At 51.8% G+C, this 27,599-nt stretch overlaps 8 protein-coding genes across 8 annotated transcripts; 2 read left to right on the top strand and 6 right to left on the bottom strand.

The window, feature by feature from the left end:
• Nucleotides 1-151: 151 nt before the first annotated feature.
• VFPPC_02007 (membrane-tethered transcription factor) lies at nt 152-4,541 on the bottom strand (the record flags this gene model as incomplete). The annotated part of the gene is made up of 3 exons (XM_018281733.1): nt 152-319; nt 391-3,807; nt 3,882-4,541. 3 exons carry the CDS (start codon nt 4,539-4,541, stop codon nt 152-154), a joined length of 4,245 nt encoding a protein of 1,414 aa, XP_018138784.1.
• A 1,833-nt stretch (nt 4,542-6,374) lies between these two features.
• VFPPC_18171 (hypothetical protein) lies at nt 6,375-6,707 on the bottom strand (the record flags this gene model as incomplete). Its single annotated transcript, XM_022429824.1, has 1 exon — nt 6,375-6,707. One exon carries the CDS (start codon nt 6,705-6,707, stop codon nt 6,375-6,377), a length of 333 nt encoding a protein of 110 aa, XP_022286029.1.
• A 1,526-nt stretch (nt 6,708-8,233) lies between these two features.
• On the bottom strand, nt 8,234-10,572 carry VFPPC_02010 (Na/H antiporter; the record flags this gene model as incomplete). The annotated part of the gene is made up of 3 exons (XM_018281736.2): nt 8,234-8,845; nt 8,952-10,144; nt 10,416-10,572. 3 exons carry the CDS (start codon nt 10,570-10,572, stop codon nt 8,234-8,236), a joined length of 1,962 nt encoding a protein of 653 aa, XP_018138787.2.
• A 2,196-nt stretch (nt 10,573-12,768) lies between these two features.
• Nucleotides 12,769-14,005, bottom strand: VFPPC_02011 (RNase H domain-containing protein; the record flags this gene model as incomplete). Its single annotated transcript, XM_018281737.1, has 2 exons — nt 12,769-13,604; nt 13,699-14,005. 2 exons carry the CDS (start codon nt 14,003-14,005, stop codon nt 12,769-12,771), a joined length of 1,143 nt encoding a protein of 380 aa, XP_018138788.1.
• Nucleotides 14,006-14,957: 952 nt separating this feature from the next.
• VFPPC_02012 (tRNA-specific adenosine-34 deaminase subunit Tad3) lies at nt 14,958-16,327 on the bottom strand (the record flags this gene model as incomplete). Its single annotated transcript, XM_018281738.1, has 2 exons — nt 14,958-15,987; nt 16,080-16,327. 2 exons carry the CDS (start codon nt 16,325-16,327, stop codon nt 14,958-14,960), a joined length of 1,278 nt encoding a protein of 425 aa, XP_018138789.1.
• Nucleotides 16,328-20,398: 4,071 nt separating this feature from the next.
• Nucleotides 20,399-20,605, top strand: VFPPC_16688 (hypothetical protein; the record flags this gene model as incomplete). The annotated part of the gene is made up of 1 exon (XM_018294441.1): nt 20,399-20,605. One exon carries the CDS (start codon nt 20,399-20,401, stop codon nt 20,603-20,605), a length of 207 nt encoding a protein of 68 aa, XP_018138790.1.
• Nucleotides 20,606-23,019: 2,414 nt separating this feature from the next.
• On the top strand, nt 23,020-25,226 carry VFPPC_02013 (6-phosphofructo-2-kinase 1; the record flags this gene model as incomplete). Its single annotated transcript, XM_018281739.1, has 3 exons — nt 23,020-23,282; nt 23,463-24,306; nt 24,369-25,226. 3 exons carry the CDS (start codon nt 23,020-23,022, stop codon nt 25,224-25,226), a joined length of 1,965 nt encoding a protein of 654 aa, XP_018138791.1.
• A 956-nt stretch (nt 25,227-26,182) lies between these two features.
• Nucleotides 26,183-27,523, bottom strand: VFPPC_02014 (U3 small nucleolar RNA associated protein; the record flags this gene model as incomplete). Its single annotated transcript, XM_022428257.1, has 1 exon — nt 26,183-27,523. One exon carries the CDS (start codon nt 27,521-27,523, stop codon nt 26,183-26,185), a length of 1,341 nt encoding a protein of 446 aa, XP_022284106.1.
• Between the last annotated feature and the right edge of the window lie 76 nt (nt 27,524-27,599).

The following is a 27,599-nucleotide window of genomic DNA, read 5'->3' on the forward strand; positions in this document are numbered from 1 at the left end:
TTTAGGTTTTACAAGGGATAAAAAGCAACACAAAACAACGCCAGCCCGTAAAGTCGTGTCGGTTAAAACGTCTCATTGCCCAAAGCTCATTGCTCAAAGCGCCTTGCCTCGAAGCTCCTTCTCTAGCACCAATGTACACCACCCACCATCATCATCCGTGTCCTACTTCCACAACGCGTTGCGGCGCCGTATTCATCAGCCGAGATGCTCGGTTGTGCCCAGCCTGCACCAGGGCCCGAACAGAAGTCCAGAGGAATGGGAAAAGCGAGGGAAAGTAGCTGTACAGCATAGCGCACACCATGACCAGGAGAAGAGGAATCTATCACTCACAATGTTAGCGAAATTTTTATGAAATGATAGGAGTCCGAGATGGTTGAGCGCCATTCTTACCCAAATGAAGAAGAGGTTTCGGTCGCTGCGAAGACTCTTCAACTTGACCTCGCGCGCTCGAAGGAACTGCTCCTGTTGCTCCTTGGTAATGGCATTCTTGCGTCCAATCTTGAGAATCTCAGGCGCGTCGTCTTTGGCACGAACCGTGGCCGCCGTGGTCGTCACCGTCGTCATCGATGTCGCTTCGTCATACAAGGTAGCACACTTGATATCAGCTTCGGCGTCCGCGGCAGCTCGAATGGCGGACTCCTGCTTGATGTCCATATCCTTATGCGGGAAGATGTCTTCATACGCAGGAGGAGGCGCTGTGCCAGTGTAGTTCATGTATGAGCTGATATCCCACCATCGACCGTCCATTTTGCCTTGGTTCTCGCCACCTGCTCCGGCTGATCCCGGGCGTGGGCCAGACATGCCAGGCATGAGCTGCTGGACACGCTGGAGATATGCCTGGTAATCGGGAAGCATTGCCATTCCGGGCAGCGCAGGCATCTGAGGGAAGTGGGCGAGGTTCTGCAGATGCAACGTCATGGACTGTTGGAACTGCTGTAGCTGCTGTTGGACCTGGTCCTTCAAGGCAGCGGCAAGAGCAGTGGTGGGAGAAGCCATTCCGCTTTCGGGTCGACTTGGTTCTTCGCTGTCCTCGGTGGATTCTTCATCCTGTCTGATAGAGCTGGCGCGTCTCATCGTAAGGTAGAGGTCCTCGTCGGGATCCTCGTCTTCAAAATCGCCAGACGTGTACTCGGGGCTTTCTTCACTCGAGTCGAAAGGGAGCGGCTCATCGTGAGTGTGTGCCCTCGTCATGGGCTCCCACAGAGACCGCAGCGATGTTGCACTGCTGGTTCGGCTGTGGAGAGAGCCACCACTTCGAGATCGCACGTGTCGCTCAGAGTGGCGGATCGCGCGCAAGACAGCTCGTGACTGGGCAACGTCCGCCGGTGTCAGACTAGACAAGCTTCGAATCGTCGGGTCAGCCCCAACAAGCATCAGCCGTCTGACAATCTCGGGGTGGTTGTGGATCGCGGCCATGTGCAGAGGTGTAAAGCCTCCCTTGTCACGAGCATCGGGGTTGGCTCCACGAGCAAGAAGAGCAGCGACGAATCGGTGATATCCGAGTGAGCAGGCCAGATGAAGCATAGTATGACCTGTAGATCTTTTAAGGTCGAGACGAGTCTTGTGCGTACTGTCATCAAGGTCAATGAGATCCAAGCACTTGAGAAGCTGCGACTCGAGGTGTTCGTGAGAGTTGGCAGCATGGTTGAACATTGGACCTCCAGCCGATGACGACGATCCGCCGCCGCTTGCCCAAGTGGAGTTGCCGTCGTTGAGAATTCGGCGGGCGAGATCGCTCACATCCACCATCTGGCCAGACATCTTGTGACCCAGAACAGAGAGGGCCGTCCGGATAAGCTTATCCTCGTTGTCGTCAATATACTTGAAGGTAGGCGGCTGCTTGCCTAGGGAGAAGTTTTGGGCGCCAGGCACGCCTTGATGCTTGAAAGTGACCGCTACAGTGCCTGCAACGGGTGAAGGGGGAAGCAGGCAAACAAGAGACGAGTCGCCCCAGTATGTTGTGGTTGTCGCCTTTTGATCGCCAAAGAAGACCTCGAGACCCTGGAAGAACGCAGCACCCAAGACCGTAACCTCAATACCTCCAATTTTCGGCCCCTCGTTTGGAATAATCTTGTGGATGGTGGGAGGCGCTCGAGGTTGATTGACGCCCAGAGGCAGAGAATACAGGTTAGCCGCTAAACTTTGTGTGAACTGATTTTGCATGCCGTTGGCAACACTGTTCCTCAGGCCATTCGGACTGGGGGCTCGGCTCGGGTGACTCGATGTGGGTGCAGAATACAGCTGAGCCATTGCCAGGTTGTCCATGCTAGCAGATCGGTTTGAGAAGAATGGCACCTGGTCGCTGCTGCCGGGGGTTGGGGGCCCATTGGCAAACGGAGCTTGGCCATTGAGAGCTCCAAAGACTTGCTCAGGTTGCTGGAATGGACTGGGGTTGGGAGAGAAAGGAGACGTGGCCGTGGAGAGCTGCGCTGACGCCGTTTGAGAGCCAGGCGGCGGCGAAGTGTCCAGTCTCGTCATTGTCAGGCCGTTGGGTACTCTGGAGCTGCTGGATTTTCTCTTCTTGGCCGGGCCGCCTTGATTGGGTGACGAGGGTCGAGAGAGAGTCCGTCCAGTCACTGTCGACGTGCTCATTGTGGGAGTCGTCTTTCCCGAGGTGACAGATCCAGAATACGGCGAATGGCCACCTCGCTGGACACTGTTGTCGCCATTGTTCTGGGGAAGTTGGAACGCCCCATTTGGACCACTGGGTGCTGGCACGATGTGGTTATTCTCCATCGGCTGGGGCTGAGGCATATGAACCGGAATGGTGTGCGACGTGACCGCTTCTGACACTTGTGGATTCGAGACTTGAGCCATTGGGTGAGTCTTGTGGTCATCCGTAATCATGATTGGATTGGACATGGCCTGTGCAATGACCCGATCCTGAAAGTCCTTGATGGTGAAGATGACATTGAACCCCATCTTCTCGTTGTGATGCCTGCAGTAGCAAGCAATTCGCATGGGGGCGTCGATTTGCATAGCGCGAGTTACCACCGGGTCAGGACGTCCGTTGGCATCCAAGACGCCGCTGAGGGGTTGCCACTCCTTCACTTCCTGTGTATTGAAGACAATGACACGTCGTTCCTCGTCCTGACTCCAGATCTTCTCTTCCTCTGGTTTCTTGATCTTCTTTCGTGCAGCTCGCTTCCGTTCTCTTGTGATGCAACCAGCGCAGATTCGGACGTCGCCTCCATTCTGTGGGGCGTTCTCCTCATCATCAAGGTCAGGAAGGTATCCTTGTGGTACGACGGCAGCTCTCTCCAACGCTCTCTTCTTCAAGTCGCCCTGTTCCATAGCACTCGTGCAGACCAGGCCGACATGAAGTTCGAGCGTATCTGGAGATCGCTCAGGCGTAGGCCGTGCGAGGAGCTTTGGCTTAGAGATGGTGTGACCGGGCAAGTGCAACTTCGTTACGCCTGGTGGTAACGGTGACAGTGTCATCTTGATAGGGATTTGTGTCTCGACCCGCGACTTGAGCGGGGTGGGCAGGATTCTCAATTCGTAGCCGCCAGTAAAGTTGTAGACTGGGGCACTGTTGTAAAGTGGTATGTGTTGAGGAAGAGGCATCTGCTGGGGTATCTGATTGCCAAACTGTGTGGGAGTGGGCAAGGCATCCGGTGCTGTGGCAGCCGCAATGTCTACCCTGTTCGGCCAGATGGTGTTTCCATTGACGTGGTTGCTGAGGGGCGAAGGAGAGTTGAAAAAGTTTGCCGCCGGAGATGAGTTGTGGCTGGTCACCATGGCAGACATGGGCGAAACCTCTCGTGAACCAGACGTTTTGACACCGTTGGACGACGTTGAATATTGCTACCAAGAGTCAGAAAATCGAAGGACACTTCAAATATTGGCTCCCCGAAAAGGAGAACCACCGCACTGCTTACCGAGCTTTGTTTCTTATGAGTGGCCGTCTTGGCCTTCTTGCTATTGTTTTGACTGGTCGCCTTGTGCGGGCTATTGGTCTTGATGGTGGGCATGCCTGGCGATGCTATGGCGGTTCGGCCGGCAGCTTGTGCCTCGGGGCTGCTTGACGCACTTTCAAAGTCAAAGGACCGATCCATAAAGCTGTCGTCGTGTTCGCCAAATGCGTACAGCCCTTCCATGTTGGAAGAATCAGCCTCACGGCCGAATGTAAATGTATTCTCATCGTCGTCGAAAGTGGTAAAATTGGCCGCACCCCAGTCCATCTTCATATCGGTTCCGTCGTCCATGCTGGTGTCGCCAGTCGCCACAGGCGTCTTGGACGAATCGGAGCTACCAGTCCTTTTCGAGGACGAGGCCGACTCGGAAGATGAGTCGTGGTAGGAGCCGTTTGGCGAATCAGGGAATGGTCCAGTGGTGGCCAATTCCTGAGGGTTTAAGAAAGATTTCTGGTCGTTGGAGCCTATGGCATCCAGACTCTGTAATGTATCGGGGCTGTTTGAAAAGTCGAAGAGGTTGGAAGCCGCAAATTCATCGTCGGAGAATTCGTGAAAATCGCCGCTGGGCATTCCTGTTCCCGCTATTAAAGGGCCTCCAGCGACGCTGCCTCCTGCGGATGTCATGACCAGCAGGCCAGGCTATGCGCGATCCCCCTCACGCGCGGTCGGGAGTCGGTCGGTTCAGGCCCAGTCGCCTCGGTGGACGGTAGGTTCCAACAGCGAACAAATGCGTGCGTACGGAGTAGTGGAGAGGAATTTAAGAGAGAGGTGGGAAGAGGCTGAACAATACAAGAGTTCCAGCCGCGGCGTAGTATTTAGACTCGGGCAAGTGTCAGATAGGTGCTGTGTTAAATTGGCAGTGGTCGATCTGAGTGTCAGGGTCTCGTTGTAGAGGCACTAATTCGACATCGGGGCAAAGGCAAAAAAGCAACCAGGTCGACCCCAAAACATACGACACAGAATTCGTGTATCGCTGCCCACTCAAAGTAACAAAAAATATAGCAGCGATAAGTAAAGGTCGAACAGAATCCGTCGTATTTGGTGGCCGTGGACGTGACCAGTGGCCAAATCAATCGAGCAACAGTGCAGGAAAAAACGGTCAATCGACGCCACGCACTCAACGATTTCTGGGGACTGGAGGCCGTGGTCGAGTAGTGTCTGGTCACTGCGTTCGCGGCAGCGAAAAGGGGCGTCTTGTCGAGCAACAGACGCAACCAAAAGGAAAGCAGCAGAAAGCTATGTCGGAGAAGCAGAGAATCGACGAAGGAAAGGGCTCTGCAAGTCGACCGGACAAGACAGAGAAGAGTTGAGGGAGTGGACGACTATGGCAGACCTGAATGGCGACGGGGAAGAAGGCTCCAAGAAGAAGTGGAGGTTTTGATGAATGTCAAGCGGACCTGACTGGCAGTGCCGACAGGCTGACTGTGTGACTGGACGAGTGGACGACTGGACGACTGGAGAGACCAGAGCAGACTGGAGGGTTGAAGAGGGACATGGAGGGTCAACTGGGCGTCAAGTTAATAGGCGGTGGGTGGGCAGTGGGCACTCAGTCAACGCAGGCAGGTACATAGCCTCCGTACTTGAGTACATGGAGCGGACTCAAGCGAGTGTGGACAAGCCTCAGACTTGTGGACAAGGATGTGGGATGTGGTGGACATTGGCATTGGGCTGGGCTGTTGTGGACAAACAACTGGACCTTGGACCAAAGACCTTGCTTGAGAACACGACGAAACTGGACTTTGCCGAAAGACGACAAGTCTCTGGTCCTGAGCCTGGAACAGCGACGAGAGAAGAGTAACCAGACTTTACTTAATCGGAAGCGATGCGACCTGGGCACAATTTGACAATGAACAAATGAATAATGAATGAATGGGTCTCTCTGCCCAGCCCCAGACGGTTCACTCACAGACAGACCAGCCTTCGAGCACTCACACACCCGTTTTTCTCCTGCGCATCCATCTATCTGCAGGTTTCGTCGACACTCGACCGGGGATTTGGCGTGGCGGCGCATCGCCAGAAGCATGTGGGTCCGAGGGTAAGGGGATACTTGGCCGGCCCATTGATAGCCATTGAAGACACTTTGACATGGACACAAACCGACAAGGGTCCGTTGTCGGCAGAGGACTGTGTGCAGCAAGACAATCCAATATTATTTGCACTGTAATTACCCACTCTAACTCTGAGAAACCATACAGTGCCCTACCTCCTCCAGCCTCCAGTCGTCAGGTGTGGATGGAGCCACACACAGCCAATAAAGACACACTTGGTGATAATGACACTACAATGGCTTGTCAAGCCCCTCCAGGTCTCTCCCTAACAGAGGCAAGAGCCACGCGTGGCTGCCATGGAAGTCTCCAGGTCCCATCTCAGGACAATACGGAGCACTTGACTCCAGAGGCCGACGACAATTTGATCACCAGGCAGCCAACTCCAGCGATGTCACTTGACCCCAGCCGCCTATCCGCTCCGCCCTCTCAGCACCTCGCCTTGGCACCAGCGCCTAGCCTCAGTGACGCACTCACTAAAAACCACTCCAGCCCTGCCCGTACCAGGCACAAACACAACGTACGCACCAAACTTGACTCTAATCAATCCGGCCAACGATTTTGTTGATTGATTATCTGTCCACTTCCCCAAAACCCCCAACATAACCAAACCCAGGAAACAACAAAATCCCATCATCGTCGTCATCCCCGGACCAGACGGCACTACAAAAACCAATCCCTCCCTTCCACCCTTCAGCCTTGATATTGTCATCACCTCCGACCAAAAACATCGGCCAGCTTCCATGCCCGTGCCGTTTCTGCATACGCCATCGCAGGGACCATTACTAGTTCCTGCTCACAAAATTTCTAGCAGACCGGTCAGTGCCACATTCTGGCCATGGCGTCTTCCAAGACCCTTCGCACTCCATGTAAAAAAGAAGAAAAAAGCAAAACCCACAATCCGATTAGGATCCGTAATTTACTGTGAAGGTGAAGTGACGGTCTGATGACGCTCCAAAACGGCCAAACTCGCCCCTTGAATACCAAACGTTTAATGATTACGGACTCTGGTGCAGAAGAATGCGACTTTGGCCGCAGGCAACTGCTCATGCGGAACATTATCATCCAGGATCAGCAAAGTATTCTGTTGCATTTTCAAAAAAGCTTTCTTGAAGCGTCACTGAAGCGTCAATTGATAAGAGCTAATTTCGGAACACGCACTCGCCCTTCCGCACATCCTGTATGCACACACGCACGCACATGTGCATCTATCTCTGCACAATCTCGAACGCCTCCTTGACATTCTATGCATCCATTTCATCCATCCATCCATACTCTGTATCTGTAGTTGCTGCATTCCCTACATTCAGATCCCACGGAACGGGCCGGGCTGAACAATCTTCCTGGTCCCTCGCCAATTGGACTTTATACCTCTCCCTCCATCCCTTATGCAGAGACATGAGTCAATTCCTTCCACAGTAGCTGCGAACTATCAATCTGTAGCTTCACAACCCCCATTCAGCCATCTACTGTTGAACAAACCACAGGAAAAAAGATGCAGCACACACAAAAGACCACAAAAGACGAAAAAACCACTCAAGCCCAGAACGCATGGCTTGCATTTCCGGGTCCCCTTCCGCTCGGAAACTTTCCCAATTGATGCATAAATATCCAACCTCTTCAATGCGTGATAGCCTCCACGTCCACGGCAACCAAACTCGGGTTTTATTAAACGCTCAATCCACTCCTTTAACTCCCTTGATGGTGTGCGACGACAACGTCCAACCAATCACTCATATCGCCCATGTGCATGCCAAAGCACAGTTATCAGGCACGCCTAGAACCAAGCCATTCCTTGATTTTGTTCTTAGGGCGGTGTTTCTGCCACCGGATATGCCACTTTTGATGTCTTGCAGTAGCTCGCCTCTTCGTGGCTTGCGTTGATCCCCCTCTAGCCTTCAAATGTTGCTCTAATGCTACCCGCCAACGACGAAGATGCACCCGCGGTTGTCGGACCGATGCGTCAGCATGGTTTTTTTTATTGAAGCCACACTTGATGGTCTGATACGACATCGCATTTAGATACAAAACTCACGCACTAGATGTTAGACCAACGACGAAAATTGCTATTTATGTGAATCATAACCATGGTCCAATCTTGAAAATTTCGTCAGTCTCCATGTCCGAACCGGAGCTCCCATCACATCATATCAAGCCATGCCATGCCACCTTATGCCACCAGCCTGTCCTGCCTACCATCCACACGCTCAAGTCGCCACCACAAGAATCTAAACGTTTATCCCTAACATCACATCACCGAGACGGTGATATTCATACGGAACAAAACAAACATTGTGGCTTGACCCCCATTCCCATTCCCATTCCCAATCGCCACCATCGTCGGCAGATGACAATCATCTCACTTTCGCCTCTCTTAGTCGTAATGGCTGCCTCTGCATTCTCCGGCATTTCGTCAGAGAACTGGATTTCCCTTCTGATGCTTCGAGATGGCGTTGTTGTTCCCGGTCCCCTTGCTCCAGCCTCATCAAAGAACTGGATCTCCCTCTTCGCCGGCGTCCTCACCCCTGAGCCTCCAGCTTCACCCTCGACGTCTGTCCGATTCCCCGAACTGTCTCCCTCTACATTGCTACTCGAGACTCCTCGGGCCTCTCCAGACTCCATTTCGGATTGCTTAATCTTGGAAGGAACGACACCCTGCCCAGTCCGAGTGATGGGCGCCGTGCCACCTCGCACTCGCGCCGCAAGATTTGCCTCAACGTCCTCCGACTTTCTCATGAACCTGCCAAGAACAGGGACACGCCTACGGGCTTCAGCGTACCGATCAGTACTAAGGCTTTCGCTAAGGCTCTCGCTAAGCACACGGTGGATCCTGGGTGCGAGATATCCCAGCTTGCCGAGAGGTATGCTCAACCCGTGAACGACCTACAAAACTGTCAGTGGCCTCTCCCAGAAGAACGAAGCAAGCCAAGCAGTAATTTGCTTCAAAAGATGTCCAGAGCTGCAAAAATTGGATTGTGAATCAACTTACAGTGCTGCATACGACGAGAAACCAAACAACAATCTTGATTGACTCGGCGAGATCCTTGACATCCTTTCTAGGAGTGCCACTTTCATCGCTTAGATGCTGCTGGATGAATTCAAGGCTAACAAAGAGGTAGAATACGGCCGACACACCAATTGGCCCGAAGAATCCCACAAATATGGCCTGTCGTACCTGGCGAATCTGATGAATCCATTTGTGCATGCCATATACCCATGGCAGCCGTCGTAAAAGGAGTACCAAGAGACCTAGAGGAATCAGACGGCTCAATGGAATAATGGCATTGTGAGCGAACAAGTTCCAAGGGAGGTAGGCGCCGTACCACAGGAAAATGGTGACATTGAGAAGCATGTCAATCGTCGGTTGGAGCGAGTCATCCTTTGTCTGGATCCGGAACCAGTCGTCCCATGTGAATGTATTTCCCGCAATAAAACAAGCCAGAACATCGTCAGTGCCAATCATCCCACAAGTCCCCAGAACAAAAAGAGCCAAGGCAATAGCAAAGACGAGAAAGCTTTCGCGATCGACGTATCCTCGGGCCTCAGCAAAGTGAAGCAGTTCCTTAGCTAGCCAACCTACTGCCGCACCGTAGATGACGCTCAGGATGATAGTGTATCCCCATGTGAACCCAAACCAGAGGCCTATAGCATCGCCGGCACCCCCTTCAGTCGCCCCTGGTCCGATGTATTTGATCAGGTACAGGGCGAAGAAGAGAAACGGGTAGCCTAGCCCATCGTTGGTTCCAGACTCGGCAACAATAAGATCCTGCAGGTCTTTTGGGATATTATGGTCGGCGAATTTTCCCTTGACAATGACAGCAGACAAGACAGGATCGGTAGGCGTGACACACGCCCCGATAGCTAGGGCATGCAAGAAACTCGGTGTACCTACAAGACCCCAGACGAGTAGACTTGTCGCCATCCACATGCACGCCATGCCAGGGCCGACGAGCAACAAGACTGGCTTTAACTCTTTCCAAAGGTACTTGCTCGGCAATTGGACTCCAGCGAGAACCAGCTGTACTCCAAGCACCAGCCTAGAAAAGTTAAGCGTCACGGCCCCCAGGCGGTCATCGCACTGGACATCCGTAAGGCCATCGCGGTGACATGCAGCGTAGGACCAAGGCCGAATCCAATCGGCGGCGTATGGTCCAAAGGCCACACCCACTAAGAGCGATATGACTAGAACAGCCAATGTCAGTATTTTTGAGCTAGTAACAACGAAACTTTGTGTAAAATTTCAAAATTCCGTGACATATCGTCTTGGAAGCACATGACATTGAACCATCGCACAAGGGCTCCTTGTCCCCGGCTCGTCTCTGTCTCAGACACGCTTCTTGCATCGCTGACTCGCAGCTTTGTGCACCCGCATTCCAAAATGGGAAGCCGACTCCAAAACCACATCCCATTGAATGGAGGCTCGACAGCAGGACAAAAGTAATAGGGCACTCACGAGCTTCAGAAAGGTAGTAGTTCTCCTTCAAGAGATACGACACCAGTCCAAACAACGAAATGAATCCGCCCAACAGGGCCACCAAGACGTTGAAGTCAGTTACTGCCAAGGGTATAGCCCAGATGTCCTTGCCCTCGTGCATAGTAAAGTTTGCCATCCCGGCGAAAGCTTGCGTTAGAAAACTGGAGAGCAAGCAACGGCAACGACAGGTGTAGCAAGGAACAGAAGGGTAGACAGCATTCTCTGAACAGGCGAGGTCATAGAGACGGTAGATAAGGATTTTCTATGGGAAGCGACACCCAGAGTGAAAAACCTCTTTGTGTGCTTGTCGGACGTTTTTCCTCGTTGGTGTGTGGAAATAACAACCGTGGTCTGTTATTGATATGAGCAATATGGAGAATGGCCAAAAAAAAGAAGATTGGAGTGGATGTGAAAGAGTAGAGTCGCAAATTTGTATACTCCGAATGGGGATGCATGCAGGATCAAGATTAGTTGTGGTTGTGTCGGTCGGCAGAGATGAGGTCAGGTTAGGTCGGTCAAGTCGGTCAAAGCCGATCAGCTGCGAGCGGGCAAGGCGAGCAATCAAGTCTGGTTCTGGTTCTAGTCAAACCAGACATTGAACCCACCCGGCGTAAGGCAGCGCTTGAGGATCCTAGCGGCAGTTAGTGTTGCGCTAGGCACCTTTGATGATGCGCTCAAGTGCTCCAGTGCTCTTGCCGAATTGAATGCCCATTGACCTGCTTAGGTCTGGCTTGTTCTCTCCCCAGTTTCGACTTCATTGACACGAGAAAGCAAAGCTATATATATTCACTTTCCACCATACATTACACACGCTGGTTGCTCAACTCTCGTCATCGACTCCCTGCACACCAATGCCTGAATGGCGCCTCGTCAATATATCTCCAAACCCACGTTGGACAACATCGAGAGCATTCTCCTCAAGAAAGACGCTCACCTATCTCGATGCCATTCAAATAGCGCTAACAAGACAAGGCTGATCCCGTCAGCATCGTCATTCTCGCCCGCCGCCTCCCTGACAATATTCAACGTCGTCCGCCATCACGATCCAATGAAGAATTTGTGCAAGACAACCTTTCCACCCCATTGGGTGCCATCATATAAACTGTGTCAGGAAGGGCCGACAACCGGTCAAGGCAGCTTCTACATCAGTGAGCATATTTACCGACCCCACGAAAACAGGAAAATCTCACGATACTACACCGTATCAAAGGACCATATTGTTTGTATGGCACCCTCCACCAGTTCCCTCTCACTTGTCACACGCACTCCTACGCCACCGGGCGTTGTCTGCCGGATGCCTCCGATTGATACCTTGATAACGCGCTTGTGTACTTCTTGCCATGCTATATTTTGAATCATAGTACTTTTGAACTCTGCTCTCATCGTTAGACACACCTTACGAGGATTTCTTTGAGATACCGTATCACTGCAACAACGTAAATCTGACACGTCAGGCGACACAGTTCCCTCGCAGCTACTTGACCAGTGGCCCACGCTATCTACACCGCAACACATCCCACAAAGAGGGGACAGGCCCTCATCTTGGCGTTTTGCCCCATTTTCTATACGACTTGCCGGTGATTGCGATTATGCTGCCAATTTGTCTATTTACTTGTAGCCGGAGACATGGACCGCGAGTGTAACCGCGGTCAACTACTCATGGATCGTCAGGCCATAGGCACCCAAGATGAATGGAATTTGGAAGGGTCCATTTCAAGATATACCCTAAGTACTGAGTGATCTGTCACCCCAGGTTAAATTGGGGTGGGGGGACTATTGACAAGTATAAACAGAGGAAGTATTCTGTGTGCACCAAAGCCATGTCGACAGGCGTGTAGAAAGTAAGAAACCATGAATCCAAGATAAACAAGATAACACAACATGACAACCACCTAGATAGTAAGAGAACACAACATGAGACAGTATATGGCGTGTATACACCCCAAAACCGGGTACAATGAACAAGGCCAGAGAGAAGACATCTCTCCCCAAGTCATCCACTATACGGAAATATTAAGCTTCAAGCCGTATATAAGGTATCATGATATCAGTCCTACACTATCCGTTTACGATTTTAAAGACGCTCCTAGTCATCAGTTACATATGACAAGCCCATCGAGCGTAGAATCGCCCTTCCATAGTCCCACCACCGTGCAAGTTCGCAAAACACAATCAACATATGCATGCCCAGCCGCTTCCATAAATGCAAAACACCATTTCATCACCCATTGACATCGCAAACTCCAACATGAAAAGGCCAATTTGTTGCCAAGCCCAGTATCCTTGCTTTCCCACGTAAAGCCCCCAAATGGGCTTTCTGATCACACCATCATCAACTCATCTTTGCTCCTCGCACAGCTAACCGATCAGCAGCCACATTTCCTCTATCTGACGCATGTCCCTTGACCCAATGAAAGTACGTGTTGGCATCAGCTTTAGTTCTCTCGTCCATCTTGTCCAAAACAGCCCTGATGATATCCTGGTTCTTGACGTTCTCGCCCGTCGCCGTCTTCCATCCCTTTTGCTTCCACCCAATAGCCCATTGTGTGACGCAATTAATGGAATATTGGCTGTCGCTGATAATCTGCACAGTCTTCTCAAGGGGTGCAATCTCCAAGGCGCGAAGCATCGCCATCAACTCGGCACGCTGGTTGGTCTGCGGGTCGCCTCGCAGTCTCTCCGACACATTTCTGGGGTCACCATCTCCAAAATAGACACCCACGCCGGCTCTGGACCCGGCTTTTCCGTTTGCAAGGCTGCTACCGTCGGTGTAAATCTGTAAAACGTCCTCAGCTGGGCGCACGACCCCTGGCTCTGCTTTTGGTGTCGTCGTCTTGGCCATCGTCTTCTTTAGAGAAGCTGCTACTGGCTTGGACGATGCTGGCACGGCAGCCAGTGATGTTGTCCATGTCTCCCCGAGAGCTTCAATAGCTTCTCTACTGCCAAATTGTCTAATGTAAGCGACGGCCTCCCCTCGGGAGCCGAACCGCTTATATTTGGGGCCCTTGACACCCTTGATAGCCAGCGCTGCTTCATTCCAATCCGTGTATATTCCTGTTGGATTGCCTACAGCAACAGCATAGAATCTCTCCGGCTCGTCAGACGATGCTGCCACCTTCTTCCCCGCCGCAAATGCCTCCGCATCGGATCTTGAGGTGAAGGATTTGACTAACCACAGCAACCAATTAGCTGAAAGAAGCTTTCATAAAAGTCACTAGCACCCACAAGCTGTGTGCCATGCGTAGAATAGAGATTGACTTACAAACCGCGCCTTTGAAGCCAGCCGTTTGCGCAGAGCATTCAGCATAGGTCATATATACACCAGGGCGAAACCCAGCCTGGACTGCATAGAACTTCTGTACATTGTCCGTCTTTCTCTTCTTGGGTGGGCTAGCTGCCGAGCTCCCAGCAGGTGCGGCTCTTTTGTTCATGTCGTTGTTTCGAGAGGGCGGATTCACGAGGCTGTTGAAGAAGCCAAAGGTATGGCGAGACGGTGTTGTTGATAGAGGTCTTGTAGGCACGCAGGCTCGTATCCTTGTCAATTTCGCAAAATCAAAGGCTACTCTCATCGGTCGAAGGCTACGAATATCGTAGGTGCTGCTCAAATGCTGCAAGAACTCTGTACACGAGCTTCGTGCTGTGGGCGGGCGTCACGCAAGGCTGAAATCGAGCTGCAGAGAGTCAGTTGGATGGCATCGTCCAAGAGATCAACTCCAACGCAGAAATAGGAAGTTCCGCGCCAAAAGTAAAAATTCGAATCCCGCGGGGTTGTAACATATAATCCACGCGCTGGAGAATGTGCTTGAAGCACACTGTTTTCCTTTGCTCAACAGGGGAAGCGGAGAGAGTTTGTCGTCGGCAAAGAAGCAAGACCCTGGGGAAAGCGCGAGAGAGGGGGGGGGGGGGGGGGCCTTGGTTCGGGCCAGGCACAGCGCCACGCCCTGGACCCTCGTGATGCCTGCTGTCGCGAGGGGTTCCTCAGCAAACACTGAAATAAACCAAAACTGCTTGTCTACAGCTAGGGAGTCACGGCAGTTCAATTATTGGACATTATGGTAAACTTGTCATTCCAAATTATTACATTAATGCTGCGCACTCGACGCCTCTGCTCGGAAATTGAGCCTAATGTCTTCATACCTGCGTACACAAAATCTAGTTGTTTGCCCTGCCTTCTCAGCCTTGGACTACAAGAATAGCGACGGTCTCTGGCTGAGCTACTCTCGGCGGAGTATCGAATCGCCCCGTATCATCTCCTCCGCCTTGTCTCTCAACCCAGTGGTCCAACAAGCCGTAGAGATGCAAATGTGCTACTTCATCAAACCCCGGATACAGCAATACAGATAGTTCGTTTCAAGGCGTTATTCGTCATGTCACAGCCTCCCGATGCGCACCGACAAGAGTATGCCGGATTTCAAGCCGCTCAAAATGCCTTCGCCGAGGATGCCCTGTATGTGATCGCGTACAAAAGAAACTTAAACACCCGAATGGATGAGTTCTAGGTAGACCTCGGAGGTGGTAATCCTAAACATGAGTGGTTGGGTCGATGGGAGGGAGTTGGGGTACGTTTTCACGTTCCCATGCCCAGGCTAACAAGCTCCAATTGAGCTCCCTCCTCCAGAATAATCCCAACCCTCGTCCACCTCCATCCGAACGATCATCTGAACCCAATCCACCAGTGCGACCCATGTGATGGCAAAACACCGCTTTGCCCATACGGGAATGAAGTATGCCCATAGAGCAGGCGACGCACGGCTCATGCGTGACATACAGCTCCAATCCGTGGCAAAGGTATCCATCCTTGTTTGGATGGTCTTGTTCAAAACACTGGCGTTCCAGCTCAATCAAGGGCTTGTCTTGAAAACAGTCGTAATACAGATTTGCCGCTTCAGAAGCTATGCCGGCTTCTCGGTGCTCGTGCCGTACGAGCTTTTGGGCCACCATGCTGATAGCCCGAAGCACACAGTGAGTCAAGGTATTGTTAAGGATTGCCCCGTTGCATTCTTGATGTTTCCGGGCATCGCCTGCGAGACCAACCAACTCGGCTCCATTTTCTCCTCTCTGGACAATTACAGCTCCCATGGCTTCTCCGATCCCCGCCGCTTTTGCTTGCAAGGCGACTCGATGGGCCAGGGCCATCCATAGTGAAGCGTCCTCTTTTATCTCGTCCGTTCCGCGACCCACCATGCTAGGATGAGGACCGAGAGGGTTGTTCTTTCGGTAAACGGTCGGCCAATATTGAGACGACCACAATGCTGCCTGAACCTGGGACGTGGGCGCCAGCAGGGGAATAGTAATGGCGGCGATGAACGGTTTATTCCCCAGCGCTTCTATTCCCGACAAGGCCAGAATAATGTCCTCTCTGCTGACTTCCCTGGCTTCGCCAGCGATGATATAGATCCAGGTGGACTTTGCCGTATGAATTTGACGACCAACTGGGTCATCATTCATAAATTGCGTCTTAAGATGCGCAGGTAAATCCGTTGGCTTTGCGCAGGTCCGAAGATGGGGTAGGGGATTAGCACCACCCTCTGGTCGCAGTGCTCGCAAAGCTCTATGAACATGATCAGCTGCAATCGTCCGCCATAGTATTTGTGGAAATACACCACATCGTCACGGTAGGGTGGAAGAAAAGGAGCTTCTTACGTTATGACGTCGTTGGCAGACTTTGTTGGAGCCCGTGTAATGTATGCCTGGATCGTTGAGTGGTCTTGACGGACTTCTTGTGTTGTCTTGAGTGGAATCAAGACACCTTTATTCAAATGGTTTGCTTTCAAATCGTCCACTATCGGATTTGGAAGAACTCCTGGATTCGGAAGAGGAAAACTCTGCAAGTCTTCCCCAGATGCGTCGCCTGTCGTGTGACAAGCCTTAGGACCGGTGACGTCTGCCATTTTCTCCTGCTTTGGGCAGTGTATCGTTGCTTGGCTGAATTCGCCTGGCTGCGACGGAAACAGTCCGCCAATGGACTTATATCTGGGATTCCAAAAAGAAGACGGGGTCGCACAGTTGGGTCTGATCAGCCTGACTATAGCAGCGTCCGCTTGTGAGCGCCAAAATCAGTTTCACAACCTGGCAATAAATGCTTTGGGGAGATTTCAGCCTAGGAAGTTGTTGTCAGAGCGAGGTAGGTTGCCACGGTTGTCTGAGCTTCTGCCAAGCGAGGCGGCTGATGTGTGAGGAAAGTCAATGGTGGTTCTTTCTCGAGAGTTGCTATGGGATTGCTGGTCTGACTCCAGAACGACGGCCACGCAAGAACACCCTGCACAACGAAGACAGCAACAGCTTCGTAACCAGTGCAAACAGGCGTGGATCGTATGCGGCCTGCGAATTGATTCCTGCCCCTGGTGGCATATGCGGCGGAGTCGTAAGTCAACACGACGACAGACAATATCTTGTCATAACGATATGTCGAGGCAGCGTGTTGGGTAGTAGACGACGAGCAGGTGGAGATATGGATCTTCTTGCCTCTGCAGTGACTTGTCAAGAGGAGGCCATGGACCATGAAAACACAAGATCTTCTCCAGGTTGAAACGGTTGAACCATACGCGTATGTGTTGAAGGTGTCAAGTCGTCTGGTGGCAGCTGTCAAGGACTGGCAGCCGAATTTCTTCACTATTGGTTCAGTTCAGTTGAAATTGGACGCAAGATGTTGTTGGGTGCCACGAAATGGCTTCGATTTTCCAAGCTGAGATCCAGTCAGATCTTCAGAAACAGAACGATTTCGCAATCATGTAACTATATGTGGCTTGTCACAATGCCGGATTATGGGATTTACTGGTCAAACAAAGACAACTTTTTCGTTCTCTTGAGGTTGATAATTTGAGATGTGGCTGAAATTGTGGCTGTCTAGGACTAGCCACATCTGTTGCCAGCCAGCTAAATCTGTCCATCGCATTTGACAAGCAAGACCATTTACTTACTACTCCGTACACCACAGGGTATTGACACTATGTACAAACGCGTTCCTGACTGATTGCTTCAAGTTTCTGGAATGATTTGCAGAACAGTTTTATCAAGGCTTCTGGAACATCTCGCCAAGTCTGAAGAGCCGTTACGGGGTACAGTACTCGAGTCCCAGCCCTCACTTCATGCGTAACAGGCGTGTGTCAGCATGATGATCCAAATGTGAGCCGACATGGGACTACTGAGATTCGCCGCCTTGGGAATTGGGAAGATAAGAACAGACATTTCAATGCTTCGGTGAGAGCAAGGAGACCGACCGCATGTGGGCATTATCCCAGAAATCAAGCTCTCCGCGAGAAGAGCAAACTGCAACATGCAAAACACCAAGCGGCGCTGTGAGAAGTGAAGTGCCTAGGCAGTTTGGGTCCTTCTGGAGAAGGGCGCTCAGGCTGGCTCCTCATTGACGTGCTGAATGCCAAACACAATTGTCCAATTTAGGCTGTCCGTTTCACCCCTCCAATCGGTGTTGTTTTCCCGTAGCTGCAGATGCAAGCGCTACGTGCCGTTCATCTGATGGCTAATCTGGATGCAAAACTGCTGAAAGTCACAGAGACCAGACATCAGCCATCCTGGTTGGTCTGGTTGATTTGGAGACAAGAACAGCCTTTACCCGCTCCACTCAAGCAGTGATGTTGCTCGCGTCCTCTGATGTAGCGATGTCATTGGCATTTGCAACAACTATCCATGAATGCATTGGTCATTGTTGGTGAGCTTGAGAATGTGTTGATCGTCGCTCATCGTAAATGAGAGAATCTTTGGACCCAGCCAGCCAACACGGAGGAGCATGGTGGTCGTGCGGAGTAAAGATCTCCGATCGCCCTGACGTACCTGTCTTAAAAGGACGGAGGAGCTCCGACCATTTCGCCAAATCTCTTCCTGTTCCCCCAGAGTGATGAGCGGCAGAATTTGCCACTTTCTGGTGTAGTTAGATCTGGTCGCATTGCGCCGCTTTGGAGGTGGCAATTGGTGCTCTGGGAGCTGGGCGGCTTGTAGCTTGTCCTGTCCTCATGAACGTGAATGTCAAGAACATTGAACCGACAAGTCCGAAATCAGAACCTGCTGGGCCAGTACCACGCGAACTGGCAAGTGGAAGGGATGAGGCCTTCCTTCCTCACTTGGGTCGGACTAACTCAGCTGAATTACAACCAAGGCTGCCAGTTGTCTGGATTTGCGTCGGCGAAAGGGGGACAGTCAGATTTGTTGAGCACGACGTCAAGGCCATGGCCCTCGTTCCTGCCAAGCCATCCTCTTATCAATTGATGGTGTTTCTTTTATGTCAGCAATAGAACTCAATGGCAATGGAACAACAGAGTGACCAAGACACCCTGCCGATGGGTTGAGCTCTTTCTGCGACACCTCCAGGGTCATAATTTAAGCATATGCGCTCCGTACTGGGAACTTGACTCTGCTGGTTTCACATTGCTGAGACCAAGTACTGTTGGCGAATTTCTTTTTGTTGAGGCAAGGACCTGGCTCACCAGAAGTTCACTGACAAATGCTGGGAAAGAGATTTCCAGACAATTGAGAATGCGGCCTCTGGTGAGAATCCAGCATGGTGCAACAACTTCATGCTACAAGGAACGCAGGCAGCACCTCGCAATGCGAAACACCTCCCATCAGCTAAAGTATTATTACCCGAAGCGCAATCACAATGCCCTAATGCAGGCGCTACTGAACTTGGTCGGCCTGATTTGGGCTGGAAGGTTTGCATTATGCCGAAAGCCAAGATTGGAACAATAGGTCCAAGTTGGTCAGAGCCGGAGAGTTGGCCCGGAGCAAGCTTGCAATTACGCGAAAGTGGAGGGTAATGAAGATGGCTTTATCTTGGCTTCCAACCATGGAAGGCTCCCTGGCTTGGCAGCGGCACGTCCCAGATGAGCAGATGAGGACGCAAGGGCGTGGGTCTTCGCACGTGCAGCCTGGTCTGATGTGAGCAAAGGTGAGCGGCGACATCGGCTTGATCAGCAGTTGACCTCAGGCATGATGAGCCAAGCATGAAATGAGTATTGCACTCACCAAACTAAACAGGCCAAGAAAAACATTTTCCATTGATGGCTTCCTGACAATAATACTCATGCGTTGACATAAGAGCCAAGACATGGAACGAGATGCCTCGACGCACAATCATTGCAGCTACCTGAAGGCAACAGTTCCTCTCCGGCGCTCCAGTGGCTCCAGCTGGAAGGACATTTCCTCACGGCCTCCGATGTCCGCATGCCAACCAAAAAAAAGACGTCTGCACGCACATCAATGCCCTGACCTGACACAAGGAACACACTGGAAAGCAACATGAAGATGGGCCTCTCGACTTCCCTCACCCTGGAATTGTGTGCTGGTGGGGACGCTGGTTGCATCGCTAGATCTGGAGGAGTCGGAGAAACTGTAGCATCAGCTAAGGAGGCTTGCCTGGGACCCTGGATCTGTCCACCACCCCGGACTGTCGCGAGAGTTGCATGGGATACTTTCTTGTGCATATACACACCATGTCCAAATGGTAGGTGCATGCCCAGCTTACTCGGGGCTTTTCCGACCATGACCTTGGCTTGACGACGATGCCCCGGTGGGAATTCATACACCACCCGAAACGTGCTTCGTCAACGACATGGTCCACAGACAACACTGGCATTCAAGAGACTCGGCAATGCAGATCAAATTCTCTCCGACTCGCAATTGTTTGAGGTATCTTTAGTTTCGGAGACGGAGCACTGTGGCCTCGTAGGTATGTGCGGAGCGACAGGCAGCTACCTAGCTACTTTGCAACATGGCCAGTGAAGCCAAGGAAAAGCTCAGGACAGTAGTTGCAAAGCGTCGCACTCAGAAGCGTGCATGTGAGTTCAAAGGAACAGGCTCGGTGTGGGTGGTGTGTTTGATGCGCTTGAATGTTAAAAGGACACGATCAGCGCCGCCATGATTTGATGGATTTGCAGTGAACTTGATCTTGCAAAACGGCGCAAAGCTCTCCATCTGCAAATTCAGGTCCTAATTAAAGGGCTTCTTAAATGCAGAACACGCAGTTTGCCAGATTTCCTCTTTGTAAAAACACCAAGGGCCATTCAAACACACGCCCATCTACCTGTGAACAGGTTGAGTCCAGACAGCAGAACAGAGCCACACCAGCAATCAAATCGATTCAAATACTTGTACGGAGTACGGCACAGGCAGAAAAGACTCGACCTCGGTGGGGGTTACATGCAGAGCTGCATTAACTAAAAGGCCATCAATCAACTTTTGGCAAAGGTGTGAGTGCATCCGTCCCCAGAGAGCATTTCGATTTGTGTGTTCAAACAGTCATCATCACGCCTCCGGCGCAAGTGCCCAATTGAGCCGGATAGCACTGTTCTGCTGTCATAACATCTGGTCAGGTATTCATTTTGTTATGCTGTCCAGGTTCCGATTCCTTCTTCCTTTTCTCATTCTTGCCATCTTCAGGAGCATTGATCAGTGAAGCACAGTTGTGTGCTTTTGTTCTTTCTTTCTCCTCTCCTGTTTTCCGTTTCTTCGTTTATCAAACTGACCAGACATCTGTGGAGCCAGCCGGACTCCGGTAGCGAGCTCACCTTACCTCACCACCTTTCAGTCTAAGACGTGTTGAAGCAGACCAAATAATTTCGGGGTTTGGCTGCCGAAACTCTCCACCAAACTGGACCTCTGGTCTCCATCAGAATCACAACCCACTGTGAGTAGTACCTCTTCAGCGGCCGATGACGCGACCCTTCCGGGACTTCCTGACAGTAAGCCTCCAGTTTGCACACGCACGCGATGAGGGAATGCACTGCAAATGAAGACTGACGTGAGTAATAGATTTGGTGTTTATCACGCCGCTCGGTTGACTCTTCATTACTGTCTCGGAAGCTTTTTGTTGTCGACCCCAAGCTCAACAAGCACTTGAGCCTGGTGCTTTTATGAAACTTTGCATTCACGAGTTTGGCATCTGATACTTGCAGATTCCGCTGCAACCTTTACCAGCCTTGACCACACTCCAGAACTCGAGTCTCAGTTCAGCCAGAAAAGGGACCGGCGAGTCAGAGTCACCATTAGACGCATCCACCAGCCACGGGCGGGCAATAGTAGCGCCATTTGGTGTGGTTTTTTATTTTTATTATTTTTCATCACAGTTGTGTGGTCGCTGTTGATTACAGGTGAGTGCATGTGTGTGAAATGCGAGCGATGCCAATTGGTCTTTGGACTCGCGAGGTCAAAGCTATCGATTTCCAAGGCTGGGACCGGCCCTCCTCATCTCGGTCAGCACCGATGGATTTGACCAGACCTCGCGCGGCAGTCCTCACCTCCCAACTCCGTCTTTGATCGAAGAGGGCTAACTTGGCTTGAACTTGGCAGGACATTTAGTTGGCTGGTCCAGCGCTGGCGCAAAGAAGTGGTGACAGCTTGAGTGGGCCAGGGTCTTGATTGTCCAGGGTCTAACCTCAAATCTTGCCATCTCGTCGGAGTTTGCTTTCTTGACCACGTCTGTCTGGGATTTGCGTCCAAGTTCAAGCAGGCGTACGGAGTAGTATCCGCCAAAATCCGATCGGCGCAGCATTGACATTGGTTAGCATTGGGCATTCACGTCAAATCACGACCAACTTGATCCAATCCATCTGCCAATTACTAAGTAGTGTCTGGCCTGGCTCGCTGATCTCGCCGAACCTCTGGCCCCTGGCCGTCTCCCCACGAGCCGGTTTCGCTGGTTGTTGGAGACCCTAGAGACCGACCACGTCATTTGGCAGGGCCACCTTGCGACTTTGCCATTAGATCCAGGTCAAATCAATCGATCCATCCACTCCCACTGGTCGAGCCAGTGAGGCGCATTTGTCTTTGCCTAACTGACCTTGGCTGACCTTGGTCTTGGCGTTTGGGGCAAGGTTTCCAACTCGGAAGGTTGTTGAGCTGAGGAGGCTTGCTGAGACTTTGCTGAGCGTGCGCTGCAGGAGTCCAGTCTTGAGCCTGCTGCTCCAGTGAACGCTGGGAGAGGCTCAGGATCAGGAATTGACCTTGACCACACCAGACTTGACCAGACCAAAACAGACAGAACTTCACCACTAAACCAGGCTACCTGACAAGTGCTCCACGCCACTTCTACAGGCTGCTGAGTGCTGAGGCTGCCACACCACTCCTCCAGTCCTCAGTGCTCCTCCAGTCGCGCCAACGGCGGGCGACTGCTTATTTATTTTTTTCTGCCAAACCAGACGTCGACTTGCTCCCTCCCTTTTGCGACCTTCACCATGCCGTCTTTAGTAGCTCTTCCAAGACAAGGTGTGTGATATTTGTTGTATTTTGCCCCAACTTCTACCTTGTTCATTCATTTCTTTGTCATCTTGCACGTCACCTTATATTTTGTTCCTGGCCTGTTCTCAACGGGACTGTGCTCTGTTGCGTCAAGAACACTCTCATCCTTTCTCTTTCTGCCCCTCCACCAGTCGAACTTTAAGCAGCCTGCGCCGCGCTACCAGCAGCTGGCTGACTTTCCCTTCTTGCCACTCAACTCAAAACGACCAGACATATAATACCAGCCTCAACACCCACGCATTCTTGATCCTAGCTGACTTGGACCTTGTTTTTTTCGTACGACTTAGACGTCGGTCATCGACTCGCAAAACAGTCGGAACTCGCCAAGCTTGTCATGCAAAACCAGTTTGGTGCCGCCTCGTCTCGCTCGTCAACCTCGCCCACGTCCTCAGAGCCTGACCAGCAATACGCTGTTCAGCCTCCTTCGCTCTATCATCGAAATGACACTCAATCGCACGGATCGACGCACCTCTATTCCGTCTCCGCACCTCTACCTATGCCCGCTATGGCTTCGGCTGTCAGGATGATGAATGACCTAACCGACACGCCGCCGTTGTCCCAGAGTGTCAATTCCACTGCTCCCAACTCACCGCGCATGTAAGTCCTGCCACTTGTTCCTGCAATTCTGCATCGCGCCACAAACACGATCTGCCCTCTTTCGCATCCTGTTCGCCATTTTCATACAAGTTCTCGAGTTCTTACTCATACCCCGATTCCTCCATGCTCTCTCTGACATGATGATGTACTGACTGTGTCTCTTTTTTTCGCTATCAACAGCCCACCATTGCGCCAGAACTCGGGTAGCCAGACGCCCAGAGTACGGCCCCATGCGACGACCCTCAACATCCCTGGTATGACCAGGTCGCGCGTCTCTCCCGACGGCAGAATTCCCCAACGAGATGTAGCAGCCAAGCTAGTCATTGTCATGGTTGGCCTCCCTGCCCGTGGCAAGTCATACATTACCAAGAAACTTCAGCGCTTTCTTTCCTGGCAACAGCACGAGTCTCGAATTTTCAATGTTGGGAATCGGAGGCGCAATGCTGCCGGTGTCAAATCCTCAGTTCATCCCGGGCTTGCGCCAGAACGCCAGCAATTGGATCCTCCGGTTGAAGCTGCCACTATTCTACTGAACGGCATGCCCGCTGCTGACGGCGAAATTCCTCCCGAACAAGCAGAACCTACAACGCTAAACCTGAACGGATCGGAGCAAGAGGAAGTAGATCAGTCTGCCAAGTTCTTTGACCCGAGCAACGAGAAGGCCTCTGCAATGAGAAACCAGGTGGCTATGGAAACGTTGGACGAGCTCCTCGACTACCTTTTGAACCAAGGGGGTGCTGTTGGAATCCTCGATGCCACAAATAGCACCATCAAGAGGAGACAACAAATTGTTGACCGAATCAAGCAGCGGGAGCCGAAGCTTGGCATTCTGTTCATTGAAAGTATATGCAGAGATCCCCATCTCCTAGAGGCCAACATGCGCCTGAAGCTGTCCGGTCCGGATTATCGCAACAAGGATCCCATGAAGTCATTGGAGGATTTCAGGGCCAGAGTTGCAGCCTACGCGAGTGCATATGTCCCCCTTGGCGATTTTGAGGAGGATAATGACCTGCAGTACATTCAGGTGAGCTGAATCATTTGCGGAGACATTTTGCTATTGAGAAAACCTGCTGACCAATATTATAGATGATTGATGTCGGCAGCAAGCTTGTACAGCACCGACTGAAGGGGTTCCTCAGCAATGGAATTAGCACTTACCTCTCGAGCTTCAATCTTTCGCCTCGGCAAATTTGGATCACTCGCCATGGCCAAAGCGTTGACAATGAGCTTGGCAAGCTGGGGGGTGACTCCATCCTCACTGAGCGAGGTCATTGTTATGGCTTGGCATTGTACAAGTTCATGACCCAAAAACGCAAGGAATGGCTCATGGAGCAAAAGAGCAAGCTGGCTCAAGCCACCTTCCCGCCTCTGCCAGGTGACAATACTCCTCCCTACCCAGACATGCACAGAGACCTGGATGAAAAGAACTTTTGTGTCTGGACCTCGATGCTGCAGCGCAGCGTGGCAACTGCTGAATATTTTGACGCCGATGATGACTACGACGTCAAAAACTGGGAAATGCTCAATGAACTAAACACGGGCCAGTTTGAAGGCATGACATATGAAGAGATCGCTCGAAAGTACCCCGAGGAATTCCATAAGCGTTCTGCAGACAAGCTCAACTACATCTACCCCGGTGTTGGTGGCGAGGGCTACCTCCAGGTTATTAGCCGCCTTCGCGACATGGTTAGAGAAATTGAGCGCATCACGGACCACGTCCTCATTATTGGACACCGCTCCGTTTGCCGAGTGCTCATGGCCTACTTTATGGACCTGACGCGAGAGGATATCACAGACATGGATGTGCCCCTGGGAATGCTCTATTCCATTGAGCCCAAGCCATATGGCATTGCCTTTCACGCCTACAAGTACAATGAGGCAAACGGCTGGTTCGACGAAATGCCCAACTACCGGCCCCAAAAGGCTGCACGTGGAAGCGTCTAATCGACGCAATGAGCAGCAACACGATTATAGTTACGATATTGATTTCCGTCCTGCTTTTGTTTTCAACGATGGCTGGGTTTCGCAGTCCCAGCCACACTGTACCAATACGTTTTAGAGGCCCAATCCGAAGGCTGACGAAAGATGATAACTTTTCAAAGGATCAAATCAAGGGCGTTGGAAACCAAATGGATGGTATGGGGATCTAGACGGCACGGAGTCACAAGAAGGGCGACAAAAGGTGTTTGTAGAGCATTTTGCGACTCCTTTTTTCCTATCAGTTTTGTTTTTTTCTTTCTTATTTTTGGCGAAACGACCGAATACCCCGCACTGGCACTTGCGAGTGCAGCCGCGACGAGCACCTCTCTCGTATACTCTAGAGCTGCGTTTTGCACTTTTTTGTTTGTTTTAGGTTGTGTTGCGTTACGACTGTGTTGGTTGACACTTGACTGGGACGATTGTCGGAATGGACGGTTGGCGTTAATGGGCGTTTTGGACCAACCTTGGGCATTCTTGGCCTGGTATGGGTCTTGGAATTATGTCAAAAACTGGCAAATGTATAGCTTTCAATGTTAGATACATGTAGGCCATAAGTAACTGGGTTACCACCGCATTGTCTTTGCCTAAAGTGTGTGTTTTCGGTGTTGGGCGTCCAAGTTGTTGCAATATTTAGTCACTCCTGTTTCGTCTTATTTATCTGGTGCTTTGATATGCTCTCAACGATTCCTTGATAATAGTCCACATACAAAGTGTAGTATAGAGCTTCATTCCACTTGAACTGACTACTACTCATATTTCCACGTGTAGTGTTCTGCGAAGCTAGGGCCAAAATCCTTCCTATACATTGATCAAGCCCACATTGCAATGTACCAAAAACGCCATGCCATGCTCGTAATACAAACTCCAATATGACACTTCCCATTCCGAGGCTCTGAAAATAAAGACCCAACAGCAAAAATTTACTTTTCCCTCGCCAAGACCATCTTTTGACGCTCATTCTTCCTCCTCTCGAACTGCTTCTTGGTGTGTCTCCGCTCATTCTCTTCCTTCCTCTTGATGCTCTTGATTTCCTGGCCCTTAATCTCGCCTGCCTTCTTGACCACCTGGGGAACATGTCTGTGCCTGGAGATGCGTCTAATCTCGGGCATGTGCGAGAATCTCTGGGTAAGAGCGTCGTTGTACTCGAGGGCCTGGCGCTGTCTGGCGGATTTGATGCCCCCGCTCTCGGAGGCGTTTGCGCGCCAGATGCGAATGTTGCCGTCGTCGGAGCCGGAGAGGATGTACTTTGCGTCGGGGGTCCATTTGGCGGCCATGACGCGCTGCATGCGCTTGGTGTGGTAGATGTCGCGGGAGTGGCCGCGGTCGCGGTTCCACAGACGGACGGTGCGGTCCCAGGAGGCGGAGACGAGTTCCTCGCCCGTGGGGGAGAATTCCACGTCCATGACGGCGGCGACGTGGTCCTTGAGGACGTTGAGGGCGCGGTCCATCTTGCGCATGTCGAAGAGGTAGATGTTGTGGTCTTCGGAGGCGGTGGCGAAGTTGAAGGCCTCCATGGGAGACCAGGCGATGTGGTTGCTGGCGAAGCTGAGGACGGTTTTGGTGACGGGCGTGGAGGTGCGGAGGTCGTAGATGACGAGGGAGCGGTCGTTGGAGCAGGATGCCAGGACGGAAGTCTCGACGTAGTTGAAGGCAACGTTGGTGATGGTGTCAACGGATGTCGGCCACTTGAGGACTTCTGGCGCCGCTGTGTGTCGTTCAAGGTCGTAGATGGATATGACGCTTGATGCGGCGGCAAAGGCGTTGCGGGAGCGGTGGTGCGATAGACTGGTGAATGCGCCGTCTCCGAGCCACGAGGAGATGGGTTTTGATTCTGCTTTCGTGTGGTACGGGTCGAAGAGTTTGATGGTGCGGTCAGCGGCGCAGGTGAGGAGCTTCTGATCGCGCGTCCATTCCATGCCCTTGACGATGTTTTCGTGTGCGGTCGTGTGCCAGATGGAGTTGTCGCGGTCGGTCAGGTCCCATACTTTGACGACGCCGTCACCGCTGCCACTGGCAAATCGTTCTAGGGAGTTGGGGTCCTTGGCGATGGAGTAGACCCCATCGACGTGGCCTCGTCCAAGCTGGCCGACGAAGGGCTTGGCGTGCATTCGTTCCAGTTTGACGGCATTGAGAGCGCGTTGGTACTCTCGTGCTCGCTCGAATGGGTGGAGGGCTGAATCGAGGTTGCGAGGCAGTTTGGCGGCGTCGGAGCCCGGGGGTTGGTGGTCGGCCAGAGACCGATTGAGGGCTTTGATCTTCATTTCAGATTATCTTATCCAGGAGTCGCCCGTGGAGCACGTCTTGAGCGGCAGAGGTGCTTCAGTTGAACCAAACTGG

Source organism: Pochonia chlamydosporia, chromosome 1, assembly GCF_001653235.2.
Source record: "Pochonia chlamydosporia 170 chromosome 1, whole genome shotgun sequence".
NCBI lineage: Eukaryota > Fungi > Ascomycota > Sordariomycetes > Hypocreales > Clavicipitaceae > Pochonia > Pochonia chlamydosporia.